The 15,201-nt window shown below is 40.1% G+C and overlaps 1 protein-coding gene across 3 annotated transcripts; it reads left to right on the top strand.

Moving 5' to 3' along the window:
• The first annotated feature begins 3,208 nt into the window (after positions 1–3,208).
• On the top strand, positions 3,209–15,164 carry LOC120759685 (parvalbumin, thymic CPV3). Of its 3 annotated transcripts, none has more exons than XM_040079202.1 (5): positions 3,209–3,275; positions 12,326–12,393; positions 12,795–12,887; positions 13,315–13,424; positions 14,954–15,164. In XM_040079202.1, the coding sequence occupies exons 3-5, from the start codon at positions 12,799–12,801 to the stop codon at positions 14,977–14,979; spliced, it is 225 nt and encodes a 74-aa protein (XP_039935136.1). In that variant the 5' UTR covers positions 3,209–3,275; positions 12,326–12,393; positions 12,795–12,798; the 3' UTR covers positions 14,980–15,164. The 3 variants fall into 3 exon arrangements, with proteins under 3 accessions (XP_039935136.1, XP_039935135.1, XP_058278574.1); XM_040079201.1 differs by having other exon boundaries at positions 3,236–3,275; positions 12,755–12,887; XM_058422591.1 differs by lacking the exon at positions 3,209–3,275 and adding an exon at positions 3,879–3,887 and having other exon boundaries at positions 12,755–12,887.
• The last annotated feature ends 37 nt before the right edge of the window (positions 15,165–15,201 follow it).

Here is a 15,201-nt window from a genome sequence, read left to right as displayed (position 1 = left end):
CCAGCAGTCAAGATAAAGACCAAGATATATGTGCCATAAACAATTTTTCCTATTGCAAACCAACCATTTATTTACACACTTCGTATTCTGAAAGGTCATGAACGATTGTTGGGAAGTGGTTTCATATTGCTGGAAAACATCTGAAGTGGTACAAGCACTACTTAAGCCATGCTGCCAGGTGTTTTAAGCAGAAGGTTTATTCCACTGAGGGACTGAACTGGAATCCACTCTTCACATCTGAATTTAGGGCATTAAAGATACAAACATAAATATTAAGAGGAGAAATTGAAAGCATCTCTGTGGGCCATTGAATTTTCAATATTTACATAAATAGCTAGCATATGTTGTAAAAAAAAACAAAGAAACCACCAGAATTAATAAAATGTCCAGGTGTAAAACCTGTTTATGGTAACTGGTAGCAGTGGTATTTAATCAAGAGGCATTTTAGTATTCCATGTTTTTCTGTCATTCTTTATGCAAGTGATTGTGTTTCAGAGACGAAGAATATTGCAGGACCTTGCACTAATTAAGTTGTCAGTTTGAGATGAACTGGATTACTGAAATAGCAATACATTCAAAATTCCCCAAGGAATCGCTCACCTACATGCCCACCCGATGGCACTATTGTTCCGCTGCTGAGAAGCTAAAACTGCTCTGTGTGCTCAAATGAATTCCAGAACACCCCTCGTGTCCCACCGGCCACTTCTGCAAAAAGCACTTCAAAGAAACAAGTCCCCAGTGCTCCATAAGAACAAATGGGGAAATGTTTCCCAAATAGTCAACATTCTGCTGCTTTTCTCCTCAGCACTGAGAATAACATCATGCCCACATCTCACAGGGTTGTAAAATGCATCAGTGTTTGTGAGGAAAGTATAAAATGAAGGGTAAAGAAAATTATAAGAAATTAATCTCTTTTTTTTTCTTTACAGACAGATTGAAATAGCAAGACAGCATAAGGAATGGGGAGAATGCAAAATCCTGAGTAGTTGCATATCAATTGAAGTTCATTATGTGCTCTAGGTTAGGGTTCTGGTTGAAAAGCATGAGCTTGATGATGTCATCACAATTTTGTCATAGTATAAATAGATGTAGCAATCAAACCAGGCTACATTTGCTAATAGTACCTAATGAAATCACTGCAATGTATCAGGGATATGTGACCAAAATAAACACACACCCAAACAGCCTTTCAAAAATTCTAGATGGATTTAACCATCCCAAACATTATACTTCCAATAATACAGTTCCTCCTACATACTCTTTAAAAAAAATTGGAGCCCTGGAAAAGTCTGCTCTTGGACAATAATCTTGCAAAAGCCAGTATGACTATCTCATACTGTTTTTTTTTTGTTTGGTTGGTTTTTTTTGACTATTTAAGAAGACATTTAAATATTTGCAAAACAAAAATCTTAATTTCAAAATTGCCTGCTGAGGTTGTCGTAGTGCTGATGCACAACAAATTTATGATGAGACAATATGGAGAAGGAAGGAAATATCAAAACAATATTGGAGAAATCATCATGTTACAGCAAGTTAAAGAAAACTACAAGACTTTAATGAGTACCCAATAATGCGTTCATGTTCTATACATTAACCAAAAATACATTTCCATTAACTCTAATGAATGAGTCAGGTCCTAATATTGTAGAATTTTCTATAAGAGTGAAAAAAGAATTATCCACCAAGCAAATTGACAGACATTATTTTAATGTCATCTCAGGAGAGCAATTAAAAAAGGAAATTTTGCAGAATTAATGACTGCAGCCTAACTGCAGGGCTAAAAGCTCTCATTATTATCAGAAAATGCTTTGTTTCCCAGATGATATGATGTTCTATGTTTTCATCATGCAATAAGGGTCACCCAGACGTTTTCAAGCATTGTACCAACATTAATGGCTAAATAAGAGAGAAAGGCACAGAGAGCTCAGATAACTTCTGAGATAGCAGGCAGCTCCTTTATTTAACCACACTTACTTCCACCCTGATTAGCCTGCTAGGCCTACAAATCTAAGACAATTTCACCAATTACCATTCCATTAAGAACAGTAAAAAATTCATGACAAGGTAAGTCTGGTATCAGCTTCAGTGATCACTCCAGAAAGTTAAGAAGAGCTTGTGACTAGAGAGGTTTTTAGACCTTTCCTTCTTCCAGCATTACTGCTAAGCAGATCAGAGAAAATGCTGTTTTCTTTGCACAAGGATACAACTCACTCACTTTCTTTTCCTCTGTCTCTCACTCACACAGGTTGTCAGGTACTGTGAAATTTCTGTAACTACTTACCATGTGATTTAAGAAAGCTCTTTAAATTGTGCCTCAGCTGGAAATGCCACTGCCTGATCACAAACATACATTCCCATACAGCTCCCTTAGAGTGAACAACATTCTGCTGAAATCAGACATTTGGAAGTCTGAGACCTTAAATAGGGGATTGCCTCTTGTCAGTGGAATTTTGCCACGTGCCTGGTGATGTGTTTTAACAGTTTGTCTGAATCTCCTTTCTTTAGGCCATTTCTGTTAAACAAGCAACTTTTGATGATTATTTATGATAAAGGTAACTCTAATTACAGAGTAATTTTACTTCAAACCTCACTAAAGGTTACACATCCTCCTAGTGCTGAAATTTATGGCCAAAATCCCACTGAAATCAATGAGGACAGGCAGTGAATACAGAATTAGTTGCACTTCAGTGTTATTTGGTTTATTTTGCCATGGTTACTTACACCACAGGGCACAGTGAAATGCAGCCATGTGCAAAGAGCCTTTGGTAACGGTAGAGTAGGACTGTATTTTGTGAGTCATTGAGGAGCAAGGGGTGGAACTTCCTGTGCCTTTACTGTGTGGCTGATGATAAGATCGTTGAGCAGGTGAGTGGTTTGCATTGTGGGTCATTGAGGAGCAAGGGGTAGAACTTCCTGTGCCTTTACTGTGTGGCTGATGATAAGATCGTTGAGCAGGTGAGTGTCTTGCATTGTGGGTCATTGAGGAGCAAGGGGTAGAACTTCCTGTGCCTTTACTATGTGGCTGATGATAAGATCGTTGAGCAGGTGAGTGGTTTGCATTGTGGGTCATTGAGGAGCAAGGGGTAGAACTTCCTGTGCCTTTACTATGTGGCTGATGATAAGATCGTTGAGCAGGTGAGTGGTTTGCATTGTGGGTCATTGAGGAGCAAGGGGTAGAACTTCCTGTGCTGATACTGAGTGGCTGATTATAAGAGGCCTCTGGGGAGTCTGGCAACCCAGAGTGTGGAGAACAGGAGTGGGCAAACAGGAGCGTGGTGAGTTGCTGGGGTGGGGACAAGGCAGTTTGCGCAGGCAGTATTGCAAGTAAGGTGTCCTCTGTGTTGTTTAAAGTATTTCTGCTGCTTGGTTGCTTTTGGGGTGTCTGCTAGTAATGGTTTCTACATGGTCAAAAACTGTGGTTGGTATAAATATATGTGACCAAGTGGAGCCCTCCAAAAAGGATGCATCTGTACAGACCCATTCCTGCCTGGAATGTTTGAGCTCATTGGTGGCTTCAGGGAGTGCTGTGGAGGAGGTCTGCCTATGGTGTGAACAGGTGAGTGATCTCCTTTCGCTGGTGGCTGAGCTTAGGGAGGAAGCTGAAAGATTAAGAAGTATCTGGGAAAGTGAAATGGAAATAGACTGGTGGACTTCAGCCATTCCATCTTTAAGGGTGGCCTCTGACCGTGAGTCTGAGGACTTACATGCCTCCCGCCCTCAGGCAATAGAAGGGCACCTGATAAATGAAGAGTGGAAATGTGTCCCCGCTCGGGGAGATAATAACAAAAACTTCTCCCCTTCCCTCAGCCAGGTGCTACTTCAGAAGAGATATGAGGTCTTGGATCTAGAGGGCCAACTAGATGATTTAGAAGAAAATTGTCTGCCCAGTGAGTCCCCCAGTTATGATTCACCCGAAAGATGCATCACCACCTCTAACATCAAGAAGAAAAGAAGGGTAATCGTAGTAGGTGACTCCCTTCTGAGGGGAACAGAGGGGACCCATCCCACAGGGAGGTCTGCTGCCTCCCTGGGGCTTGGGTACAAAACATCACTGAGAGACTTCCTGCGCTGATTCAGCCCTCTGATTATTACCCACTGCTGATACTCCAGGCTGGTAGTGATGAGATTGAAAAGAGGGTGTCAAGGCAACTAACAGAGACTTTAAGGCACTGGCTCAGGTAATTGATAGGGCAGGAGCACAGGTAGTGTTCTGCTCAGTCCCTTTGGTGGCAGAGGAAAATGATGAAAGAAACAGGAGAACTCACACCATCAACAAGTGGCTTAAGGGTGGGTGTCATCGGCAAAATTTTGGATTCTTTGATCATGGAGAAATTTTTACAGCACCTGCTCTGCTGGAACCAAATGGGATAAATCTCTCTGTTAAGGGCAAAAGATTCTTAGCTCATGAACTGGTAGAACTTGTTTAGATGGCTTTAAAGTAGGTTTGAAGGGGGAAGGGGATGCAGCTGGGCTGTCTGAAAGCAGGCCCAAGGGTTGCAAGGCTGAGTTAGGGGTGAAGTCAGTAGCCCAGCTGAGGTGCATGTATAGCAATGCACACAGCATGGGTAACAAACAGGAAGAGCTGGAGGCCATGGTGCAACAGCAAAGCTGTGATGTAGTTGCCATCACGGAAACGTGGTGGAATGACTCACGTGGCTGGAGCACTGCACTCAATGGCTAAAAGCTCTTCAGAAGAGACAGGCAAGGAGGAAGAGGTGGAGGGGTGGCCCTTTATATTAAGCAGACTTTTGATACTGTAGGAATTGAAACTAAGGAAGATGGAGTTGAATGCCTGTGGGTAAGAATTAAGGGGAAGGCCAGCAAGGCTGACATCCTGCTGGGAGTCTGTTATCTCCACCCAACCAGGAAGAGGTGGATAACTTATTCTATAAGCAGCTAGGTAATGTTTCAGGATCATCAGCCCTTGTTCCTGTGGGTGACTTCAACCTACCAGACATCTGCTGGGAACTTAATACAGCAGAAAAGAGGCAGTCCATGAAATTTTTAGAGTGTATGGAGGACAACTTTTTGTCGCAGCTGGTGGGTGAGCCCACCAGGGGAGGGACTATGTTAGATCTATTGTTTGTGAATAGAGATGGGCTGGTGGGAGATGTGGTGGTTGGAGGTCGCTTGGGGCAAAGTGATCATGAAATAATAGAGTTCTCAATATTTGGTGAAGTCAGGAGGAGCACCAGTAAAATTCTTGCAATGGACTTCCGGAGGGCAGACTTTGGCCTGTTTAGGAGACTTATTCAGAGCATCCCTTGAGAAGCAGCCCTTAAAAACAAAAGAGTTCAGGAAAGCTGGGCATGCCTCAAAACAGATCTTGAGGGCACAGGAACAAACTGTCTCTGTGTGCCGAAAGGCAAGTCAATGGGGTAAATGTCCAGCCTGCATGAGCAAGGAGGTTTTGGAACTTAGGAATAAAAAGAGGATGTATCAGCTTTGGAAGGGGGGTCAGGTCTTTCAGGAAGTATTTAAGGGAGCTGCTAAAGCATGTAGGAAAAAAATTAGGGAGGCCAAGGCTCAGTTTGAACTTAGAATGGCAACTTCTGTAAAGGATAATAAGAAATGTTTTTACAAATATATTAATGTTAAAAGGAAGGGTAAGACCAACCTTTGTTCTTTACTGGACAAGGGAGGGAACTTAATATCTGCAGAGGAGAAGGTAGAAGTGCTTAATGACTACTTTGCCTCAGTTTTTAGTGAGGAGACAACTCGCCTTCAAGACAACTGCCCTCCTGGGCTGGTAGATGGTGTCAGGGAGCAGAATGGTCCCCTCATTACCAAAGAGATGGCAGTCAGAGAACTACTGAAATGCCTGGATACGCATAAATCTATGGGACCAGATGGGAACCATCCCAGAGTGATGAGAGAGCTGGCAGATGAGCTTGCTAAGCCACTCTCCATCATCTACCATCAGTCTTGTCTCACTGGTGAGGTTCCAGACAACTGGAAGCTGGCCAATGTGACACCCATTCACAAAAAGGGTACAAAGGAGGATCCTGGTAATTATAGACCAGTCAGCCTGACCTCAGTACCTGGCAAAATGATGGAACAGTTTATATTAAGTGCCATTACACAGAACTTACAGGATGGCCAGGGTATCAGACCCAGCCAGCACGGGTTTAGGAGGGTTAGGTCATGTTTGACCAACCTGATCACCTTTTATGACCAGGTGATCTGCCTGGTGGGTGTTGTTTATTTGGACTTCAGCAAAGCCTCTGACACTGTCTCCCACAGCATACTCCTAAATAAGCTGGCAGCTCATGGCTTGGACAGGAGCACTCTGTGCTGTGTTAGGAACTGGCTGGATGGCCAGGCCCAGAGAGTGGTGGTGAACGGTGCTGCATCCAGCTGGCGGCCAGGCACCAGTGGTGTCCCTCAGGGGTCTGGCTGGGGCCAGTTCTGTTCAATATTTTTATTGATGACATGGATGAAGGCATGGAGTCTTTCATTAGTAAATTTACAGATGACACTAAGCTGGGAGCGTGTGTCGACCTGTTGGAAGGATGAAGGGCTTTGCAGAAAGATCTGGAACAGTTGGACAGATGGGCAGAGTCTAACAAGATGAAGTTTAATAAGTCCAAGTGCTGAGTCCTGCACTTTGGCTGCAATAACTCCCTGCAACATTATAGGCTGGGGACAGCGTGGCTGGACAGTGCCCAGGAGGGAAGGGACCTGGGGGTACTGGTCGACAGCTGGCTGAACATGAGCCAGCAGTGTGCCCTGGTGGCCAAGGAGGCCAATGGCATCCTGGCCTGTATCAGGAATGGTGTGGCCAGCAGGAGCAGGGAGGTCATTCTTCCCCTGTACTCTGTGCTGGTCAGGCCACACCTTGAGTATTGTATCCAGTTCTGGGCCCCTCAGTTTAGGAAGGACATTGAGATGCTTGATTGTGTCCAGAAGAGGGCAATGAGGCTGGTGAGGGGCTTGGAGCACAAGCCGTATGAAGAATGACTGAGGGAACTGGGGCTGTTTAGCCTGGAGACTCAGAGGTGACCTTATCACACTCTACAACTTCCTGAAGGGTGGTTGTAGTCAGCTGGGGGTTGGTCTCTTTCTTCAGGCAACAACAGACAGAACAAGAGGACACAGTCTCAAGCTGCGACAAGGGAGATATAGGCTGGATATTAGGAAAAAGTTTTTCACTGAAAGAGTGATAAAGTACTCGAATGGCTTGCCTGGGGAGGTGGTGGAGTCACCCTAGAAGTGTTTAAAAAAAGACTGGGTGTGGCACTTGGTGTCATGGTCTAGTTGACGTATTAGAGATGGGTTGGACTTGATGATCTTGAAGGTCTCTTCCAACCTAAAAATTCTGTGATACTTATCTTTTACATAGCCCAAGAGGCAGCATCCAGATTATTTCACAGCCTCCAACATTAGGGCACAGTTATTCCTAAAACAGACAGAAACCCTGAACAATGTAGATTTTTAAAGATCATTCCATATGACACTGTCTATAATGCTGACAGCAGACAGAAACATGTTAGACAATTACATTTAAGGTCAGAGACAGAAAATTGCATTACTGAGTCTCAGAAGAACTTTCAAGTGCTTTTAAAGACAAACGCATATCAAATGCTGTCAGAGATCTTCCAGGACAGCTTTTTAAGTGAAAAAATATGTTTATCAGACCAGACTCTATGAATTAGTGACACTATTACTCAGCTATGTTAGTCTATTCTGCTGTCATTTTCAAACAGAAATCAAATTACTTTCCACAAATGGTAAGAACATAATTTGAACTGAGGAAAGTTCACATGGTATTTCCCCTAATATTAGAGAAGTACCTGTTTTCCTTTAGCTCCAGACCCACAGTGCTGCAGTGGGTCTTGTATCTTGGCTTCTCTAGTCCAGATGTCTGCTCAGTGCTCTGGGTAATATCCTCTGCCTGCTGCAGGGAAAGAAAGCTTTGTCACTGGGCCCTGGCTTTCCTCCTTCATCATAGCAAAAAAGTCAAACACTACAGCATGTGCTCAGGCTTTTATGTTAAATATGGCAAAATATTATGGCCCAAGCAACAGTTCAAATTAAATCCTGTAATTATATCTTTATTTCTATATGATTAAAGCATTTGTCCTAAGAGACAACTTGAGGTGGCAAGATAAAATTCATTTTATTGTAAAGGTCCTTTCCCATGATTATAGCTGTAAACACACTACGATTCTCTGCTGTCACCACTGAGACATCAACACTGCTATCAGCCACAGAGGTTACTGAGTATCTATTTTAGTTACTTCCAAACTCATTACAAAGGCAGAATCTGTTATCCAGGATCATGATACAATTGGCCCTGACACAACCAGGGCTGAAAGATGGAGTTGTGTGGGTTTGAGAACAGCTGCTGCAGCATCTCTTTACACTGTTGTAGTTGGTCTCAGGTTAACACCTCTCCTCTGATCTCACCTGAGACAACTGCTGATGTTTCTTTTGCATCTGCTTGAAGTCATGGCTTTGGTTGATTGCCACTGCTAATTAACTCTGTACTTTATGCCAAACAGAACACAAAGGATAAAAGACTAGTCCATAATCTGTCAATGTTTTACCAAAACACAACTTTCCTCTGATACTTAGAGAAGTAAATAGCATTTTATTTGAAGACAATTGTTTCATATGCTTAGATTCCTAGCAAGAACTTATCACTGTGAATATTCTGCGTTTTTCAGAACCACACCTTCAAATTTAATTCTGGAAGTCTGAAAAAAAAGTTAATATTATTTAATAAAGACAGCTCAGGTGAAAACGACACTAGGTGTACAAGTACATAAATATTCAGATGATCAACCCAATAGAACTTTCAGGTGTCTTTCACAGAGCAAAAAAATCCCCAAACCAACTAAACAAAAGTTAATATTTTTTCTTGAATTTCATAGGAGTGAGTGCTAAACAATAATGGAAATTGTGCAATACTAAGATTCTGTGTCAGATTTTGCACTGTTGTTAACTGCCCATTACTTCGCAGATGTTGTTCTGGTTGAGTTATTAGGGATTTTCTTTATAGTGTTACATTGTTTGCATAGCATCTTTTAAAAAACCACTTCCATAGATTACAGTTTTTGAAATGCATAAATTAATTAAAACCACCTAATTTAACACATAACTAAGAAAGAAGAAAAACAGGCAGATAATCCAGATGTAAAATAGACTATCTTGTTAATATATCCCTTAATATACTAACCCCTGATTATTGGATTCTAATTGTAGTGGAGGGAAACCTGTACTTCAGATGAAGTGTCATTAATAAATAAATAAAACCCAGTAACCCTAGATTCCCACCTGTATCAATGTACAGTGACATCAACTTGATTCTGAAATTCAGCTCTTTTAGGCTTTTGTAAACCATCTTTCAGCCAGGATTAGCATCACTTTTGCGGTCAGCGTTGAATTTCAAACACTAAAAGATCTCTTCAAAAGCTATCGTAGCAATTATCTCACTTTTATTTGAGATCATATTCTAATATGATGCTAATTCTGGTTATTTTACAACTGTTGAATACACAGAAAACTACCTCAACACTGTGCATGGCAGAGTGTATGCGGTAGCCAGACGTCATTCTTTGAACATTTGGTGTTTATATTTTAATACAATGTCTAAATTAGTTGCAGACATATTTTGAACTTGAGCGTTATATGCTCACCTTGTCATTTTCCTCCATTTCAATTCCCTTGTTCTCATTAGCTGTCAATAATTAGTGTTGTATGGCGAGTCAAACACTTAAAGAAAGAGAGCAGTTCCATGAGAACCATGTAGGAGCCAGCAGAAACAAAAGAAGTCTCCTATAAAGGAACATCTGTGGCACTGTCACAGAGGTCTGAATAAAAACCCCTTTTCTCTAGAAACATCTCGTTCAAACTCGTATCAACTTGGGATGATCATAAAGGAGAAAATACAACAGAGTGTAAAAAGGTTCCTAAGAGAATGAAAGTTATTTCAGGATGATTCTGGAGAAAGCACAGAACGAACTTCATCCCCACGGCTGCTGCCTGACAGATCATAATACTATGGAAATCTCAGGCAGAAAGCAACATGAATATATAGCACTGAATGAAGAAGATAAATGGAAAGGACACCAAAAGATCTGTGATCAGACTTTCAGCTTGTACAAATCAGCTCTGTTTAATTTGCTTTAATCACACAATAATAATTTACAACAGCCCAGGTTCTTAGGTTTACTGGTAAAGTGTCCTTCCAGGTCACTATAACCAGTTTTCCTACTGGAAGCAATAGAAGGAGCATTTGTTTGTTCCTGAACAGCTGGTATTTGGGACCAAAGGTAAGTCTAAATATTTGTGATTTATGCCATGTTCCTTCACATACAAAATAGGTAGCAAGAAAGTTAAAAGTATCATTAAATTATGTCTGCTTTTTTTGTTACTTATACCTTGCATTTCTCTATCCGAATTCAAACAGTGCTATGGAACATTTTCAATGATTGACACTTTTCTCTCTGTCATTAAACCAAGCAGGAGTAAAACCACTATAGTCCATTAACTTACATCAAGGCTTAGATATATTTATTACTCTGTTCCACAGCATAATTTGTAACCATTTCTACTATAAAAATATTACTTCTTTGGCATACCATGTTATTTCCATTTGTTTAAAAATAAAACAATGTCCATGGATTAAGGGAACATCAGTTTAGATATCACAACTGACTACTACACAGTAAATACTAACCAAAATACATGTGAGTTTTATTGGTCTCCATCCTAGAGTTTTGCCCATATAAACTCCCTTAAAGATGGAAACAGATTTTTGTCTGAGAAGGAAAAGCTTCCATCTGCTGTTTTGAATTTTCTTAAGGTTTTTTGTTCCCTAATACTCCTGAAATATATAATAAACTCTCATTTATTTATAGCTATAATTAAAACTTAGTAATTAGTGAAATAGATTGTGAGAGTGTGTCACAAAATGTATATAAAACTATTTCCACACTAACAAAGTCTGATTCATATAACCCATAGAACCTGCTATAACTAGTAAGCCTACTATTGATTTAATGTAATTCAAACTATTCAAAATGGATTATTAAGTAGGCCAACTGATTATACATAATCTTCCAAGGAATACTGATGACAAGATCAGTTTATTCAGCTTTACCTAGCTCATAATTTTCTGTCACTGAAGACACTGGTTTCTGTAATTCAGAAAATGGTCAGGAAATACAAAATGAAGCTTACTGCAGAATGATCATCCAAATTAGAAAATGCTTTCCTCTAGCCTAGTGACAAGCTATCTTTGTCAGAACGACACATTGTCACCTCTGATCTGTCATCTCCAACATCATTCATACGTTCCAAAGGATCAACAGACCCAGGGAAAACAAGTTCCTTTCTTTTCACAAGGGTTTGCCTGCTGGAGTCATCTTCCAAAGAGTGACTTTCAGGTGCAGAGGTTACCTGTTAACATACTTGGAGGCTGAAAGGCTGTTCTGATGGCAGAGTTGTACTTAATTAAGCACCAGTGGATTTATTTAAAAAAAACTGTTCTTTTTGTCCATATTATCTTAAGATAAAAATAGAAAGAAAAGTTTAATTAGTTAAGGAAGCAATTTGAGCCAGGTCTCAATTCAAACATTTGATCCATGGAAGTGTAACCTAAGTAGTGGTTATTGTCACCTTTTGAATCCTTTATAAGACAGAGTGGCAAGCCAGAGCCAACATTACTATTTTGCCTGGTATCTCCTCAGCTATTTTTCGTTTACCTAGCTGAGAAAACTCTAAAGGTGAGCAGCTGATTTGAAATTAATTAAATAAAATTACTGCGCAGAGCTGCACCAGTAGTAAGTACAACAACCATTGTTCTAAGTTTTTTATTTTAATTGCTGGAATTACATATGGATGGACTTTTCATGGATAAGTATCAGTTTTCTTTTTATTCTTCAGAGCTGTTGGGGGAGATAATAGAAGTAAACTTTCTTACTCTTCCTCTTCCAACTGCATGCATTGTTACTTGTATTGCCAGATTCTGTGAATTCCAGTAAGATTTATTAGATTTATTTATTAGATTAACAGTTACATAGAGTTTAAAAATGTGCTGTATTTATAGAGGTTGCAGGTAAATGATCAAATATTGATCATCAATTCACAATATGATTAATGCAATCTATCTCATTAACTAGCATTACTGCTATTTTTAAGGAAACAATATACTAAATCTTGTAATTTGTTGAGGAATAGCGGAGATGTCGCTTTGATCAATGAGATTCATCTACTTCTGTTGACCCTATAGTAATCTTCAAAACCCAGAAAAAACCCAATTTTTTGTAAGATGCACTTGCATTTCAAAACTCTGTTTGCAATATTCTATTTTGCACAGGTTTAAAATGAGCCTTACAGACATTCTAAGCCCTTCTGACATTGCTGCTGCTCTGCGGGACTGCCAAGGTGAGAAAATAACTAAAACTCTCAAGATCTTCTATCTTGGGTAACCCATGGCAAGTCTAACTCAGAGGAATACTGAACAAGTGCATGCTTTAAGCAGATTTTTGTAATCTCTTTACTCAGCCGTCACAGTATGTTTGTTCATAACTGGTTTATATTGTCAATTTGGAGCTTATCCCCACACAATTTTGTTGGATGTTTAGGAGGGCATGGGGCTGTATTGCAAATTCATTCATTCTTTGACAGGCTTCACCTACTGATCATGTTTAGAACAATTAAAATGTAACAAAGTATCATCCTCAGACCGCTTAGGAATACTGAATGCAGTGGTCTGGGGTTAATTTCTCTATTAATTTATTTTCAGCTCCAGATTCCTTTAGTCCCAAAAAATTCTTTCAGATCAGTGGGATGTCTAAAAAGAGTAGCAGCCAGCTCAAGGAGATCTTCCAGATTCTCGACAATGATCAAAGTGGCTTTATTGAGGAAGATGAGCTCAAGTAAGGATTTTGTTAACTACTTGGAGGATATAAAAAAAATAAGCACTTTTTCCATTCCAGAACTTTCAGTAAATGTGAACACAATTTATGCTAAATTTTGATAAAACCTTTAGCAGATTGTGAAAGATATGTTTAAATAGATCATATGTATAGAGAAAAGCAAATTAGTAATACCTGCCTTTTATGCTCAGTACAGAAAAAAAAGAGCACCTGGGGCTGGATTTCCATAGTGGACAGAATTAATTCAATCACGGTTGCACTTATAAAGCAGAAATACTTACAAATAAGCTTTAGCTTGTCAAATAAAGCAGTGCTTTATGGACTTGGCAATTGTGGTACATTATTTAGAGATAGTTATCTGTTTGATTATACAACCATAAAAAATACTATGGTGTGAAAATCTAAATCTAAGTTGTTTCCTCCCAAGGTATTTCCTTCAGAGGTTTGAGCATGGAGCCAGAGTGTTAACCACCTCAGAAACCAAGACCTTCTTGGCAGCTGCAGATCATGATGGGGATGGTAAAATCGGGGCTGAAGGTATTGACTACTTTAAGTACAGAATGAGGCACCTCAGGATGTTTGTATTGATGTGGGATTATCTTTTGTGTTGATGGTACATGAATGCACCCCCAGTGATTTTACTGAAACCCTCGAGTAACAACCTGTTTAAGGGTGGAAATGGTCCCTGATCTTACAGGTTCATCTCTGCAACTCTTTTTGCATGAGCAAGTAAAAAACCCTAAGGAACTTTCCTGTTGCCACTCACTCCCATATTTCAAGTTGTTCTGAAAGGAGCTGCTCCTTATTTCTCCTCCCACTTTCTCTAATGTAAGGCAGCACTGGCATCACTTGGAATCCACAAATGTGAAATCAAGGACAAAAGAACCAGCTGTACACAGCAGAACAAACAGCTCATACATCAGCTTGTTTACAGCAGCTTCTGCCCCACAGAAATTCCACTGGGCACTGAAACCATTGTCAATATGCAGCATGTAGTTCTGTGTTGGTTTTGCATGATAAGGATAACAGAATGATCCAGAGTCACTACCCCAGTATGAGATCCCACAACAGGATCTGTGCAGGGATGGCTGCTCTTTATCCTCAGGGGCAGGTTAAGGACCAGATAGGAAGGAGCAGCTGTTTTAGGAAGCACATACTGCACTCACCCTGGAAACACTGGTGTGATTTAATGGCTGCACAGTGCAGAAGCCTCCTGATCTCCTAATTCCATATTTCTGTGCCCTGTTTTGGAGACAAAGCACACACACAAAAGGCCTGCAGCTAATGGCAACTCACCCCATGAGAGCAGTGAGCTGCCTAGACGAGCATGAAAGGGGCTTAGGGAATAGCACGCAGGGAATGTGCTGGCGTGCAGATTCCCCAGCTCACTGCACTCGCAGGACAGAACTCTTCTGTTTCTTTCTTTGGAAGGAATTAAATCCAGTTCCTTAGGAACGATGCCAGAATAAACACACATGATTTATGAAGCAATCTGTATATTAATACAGGCACTCAGGGATGGGACTGATCAGATACTCTAATCATGGAAGCCAAACATTTAAAAGATCTTTAAAATAACAGTATCTCATTGCATAACTCAATACCCTAGGATCATACCACATGGAACTGCACAGTGTTTTTAGCTTTAGACTGTGCTCTAAATCAACACTTCTCAATGTCTGAAGCATTACAGTTAATAAAACACATGACTCGCTTTTCATTTTTTTTACTTGAGCACTTAATTACTTCTTACTTAAATTCCATATAAGCCATTCCATTATTTTTGCCTAAGATCAGTATTATGCAGAGGGAATGCCAAAACTAGCTACCCTGAATATTCAATTATTCCCTGTAAGTCAGCAAAACACACTGTTTTTCCACATGTTGTTTAGAAGAGGATGTTTAGGTGATGCCTCTCATCCACAACTTTCTTCTCTGGTCATGTATCAGAAAACTTTTTTCTGTTCATTCCTATTCTAAATCACTTGAAAAGCCACTAACTCTTTACTCCTAATCCTTTCATGTTATTTTTTTTTTTCATGTAAATATTGTTTTATCTTTCACAGAATTCCAGGAAATGGTGCAGGCTTAGAGTTCAAAAGGACCAAACAAAATAGAATTGGGATGAATCTGCACAAGACACTCCCAGCCTTGAAAATCAGGAGTCCCTTATTTATCTTGACAGTGTCTGTTATTTTTTCACTGCCTTAGCAACATAATGAAACACTGATTACTGATTTTTTCATTGTGTGGACTATTTATGTTTTAACCTCTACTTTAGCAGACACCATCCTTAAAAATGTCCAATAAAAAT

This window comes from Hirundo rustica, chromosome 15 (genome assembly GCF_015227805.2).
Source record: "Hirundo rustica isolate bHirRus1 chromosome 15, bHirRus1.pri.v3, whole genome shotgun sequence".
Taxonomy (NCBI): Eukaryota; Metazoa; Chordata; class Aves; order Passeriformes; family Hirundinidae; genus Hirundo; species Hirundo rustica.
Note: the sequence above shows the minus strand (reverse complement) of the source record. Positions and strands in the feature narration are given on the sequence as shown.

Excerpts from the sequence above, each read along its gene's own strand:
- LOC120759685 (XM_040079201.1), top strand. The coding sequence starts at position 12,333 with ATGAGCCTTACAGACATTCTAAGCCCTTCTGACATTGCTGCTGCTCTG. Across the intron at positions 12,888-13,314 it reads ATTGAGGAAGATGAGCTCAA|GTATTTCCTTCAGAGGTTTG; the intron begins GTAAGGATTTTG and ends TTTCCTCCCAAG. Across the intron at positions 13,425-14,953 it reads TGGTAAAATCGGGGCTGAAG|AATTCCAGGAAATGGTGCAG; the intron begins GTATTGACTACT and ends TATCTTTCACAG.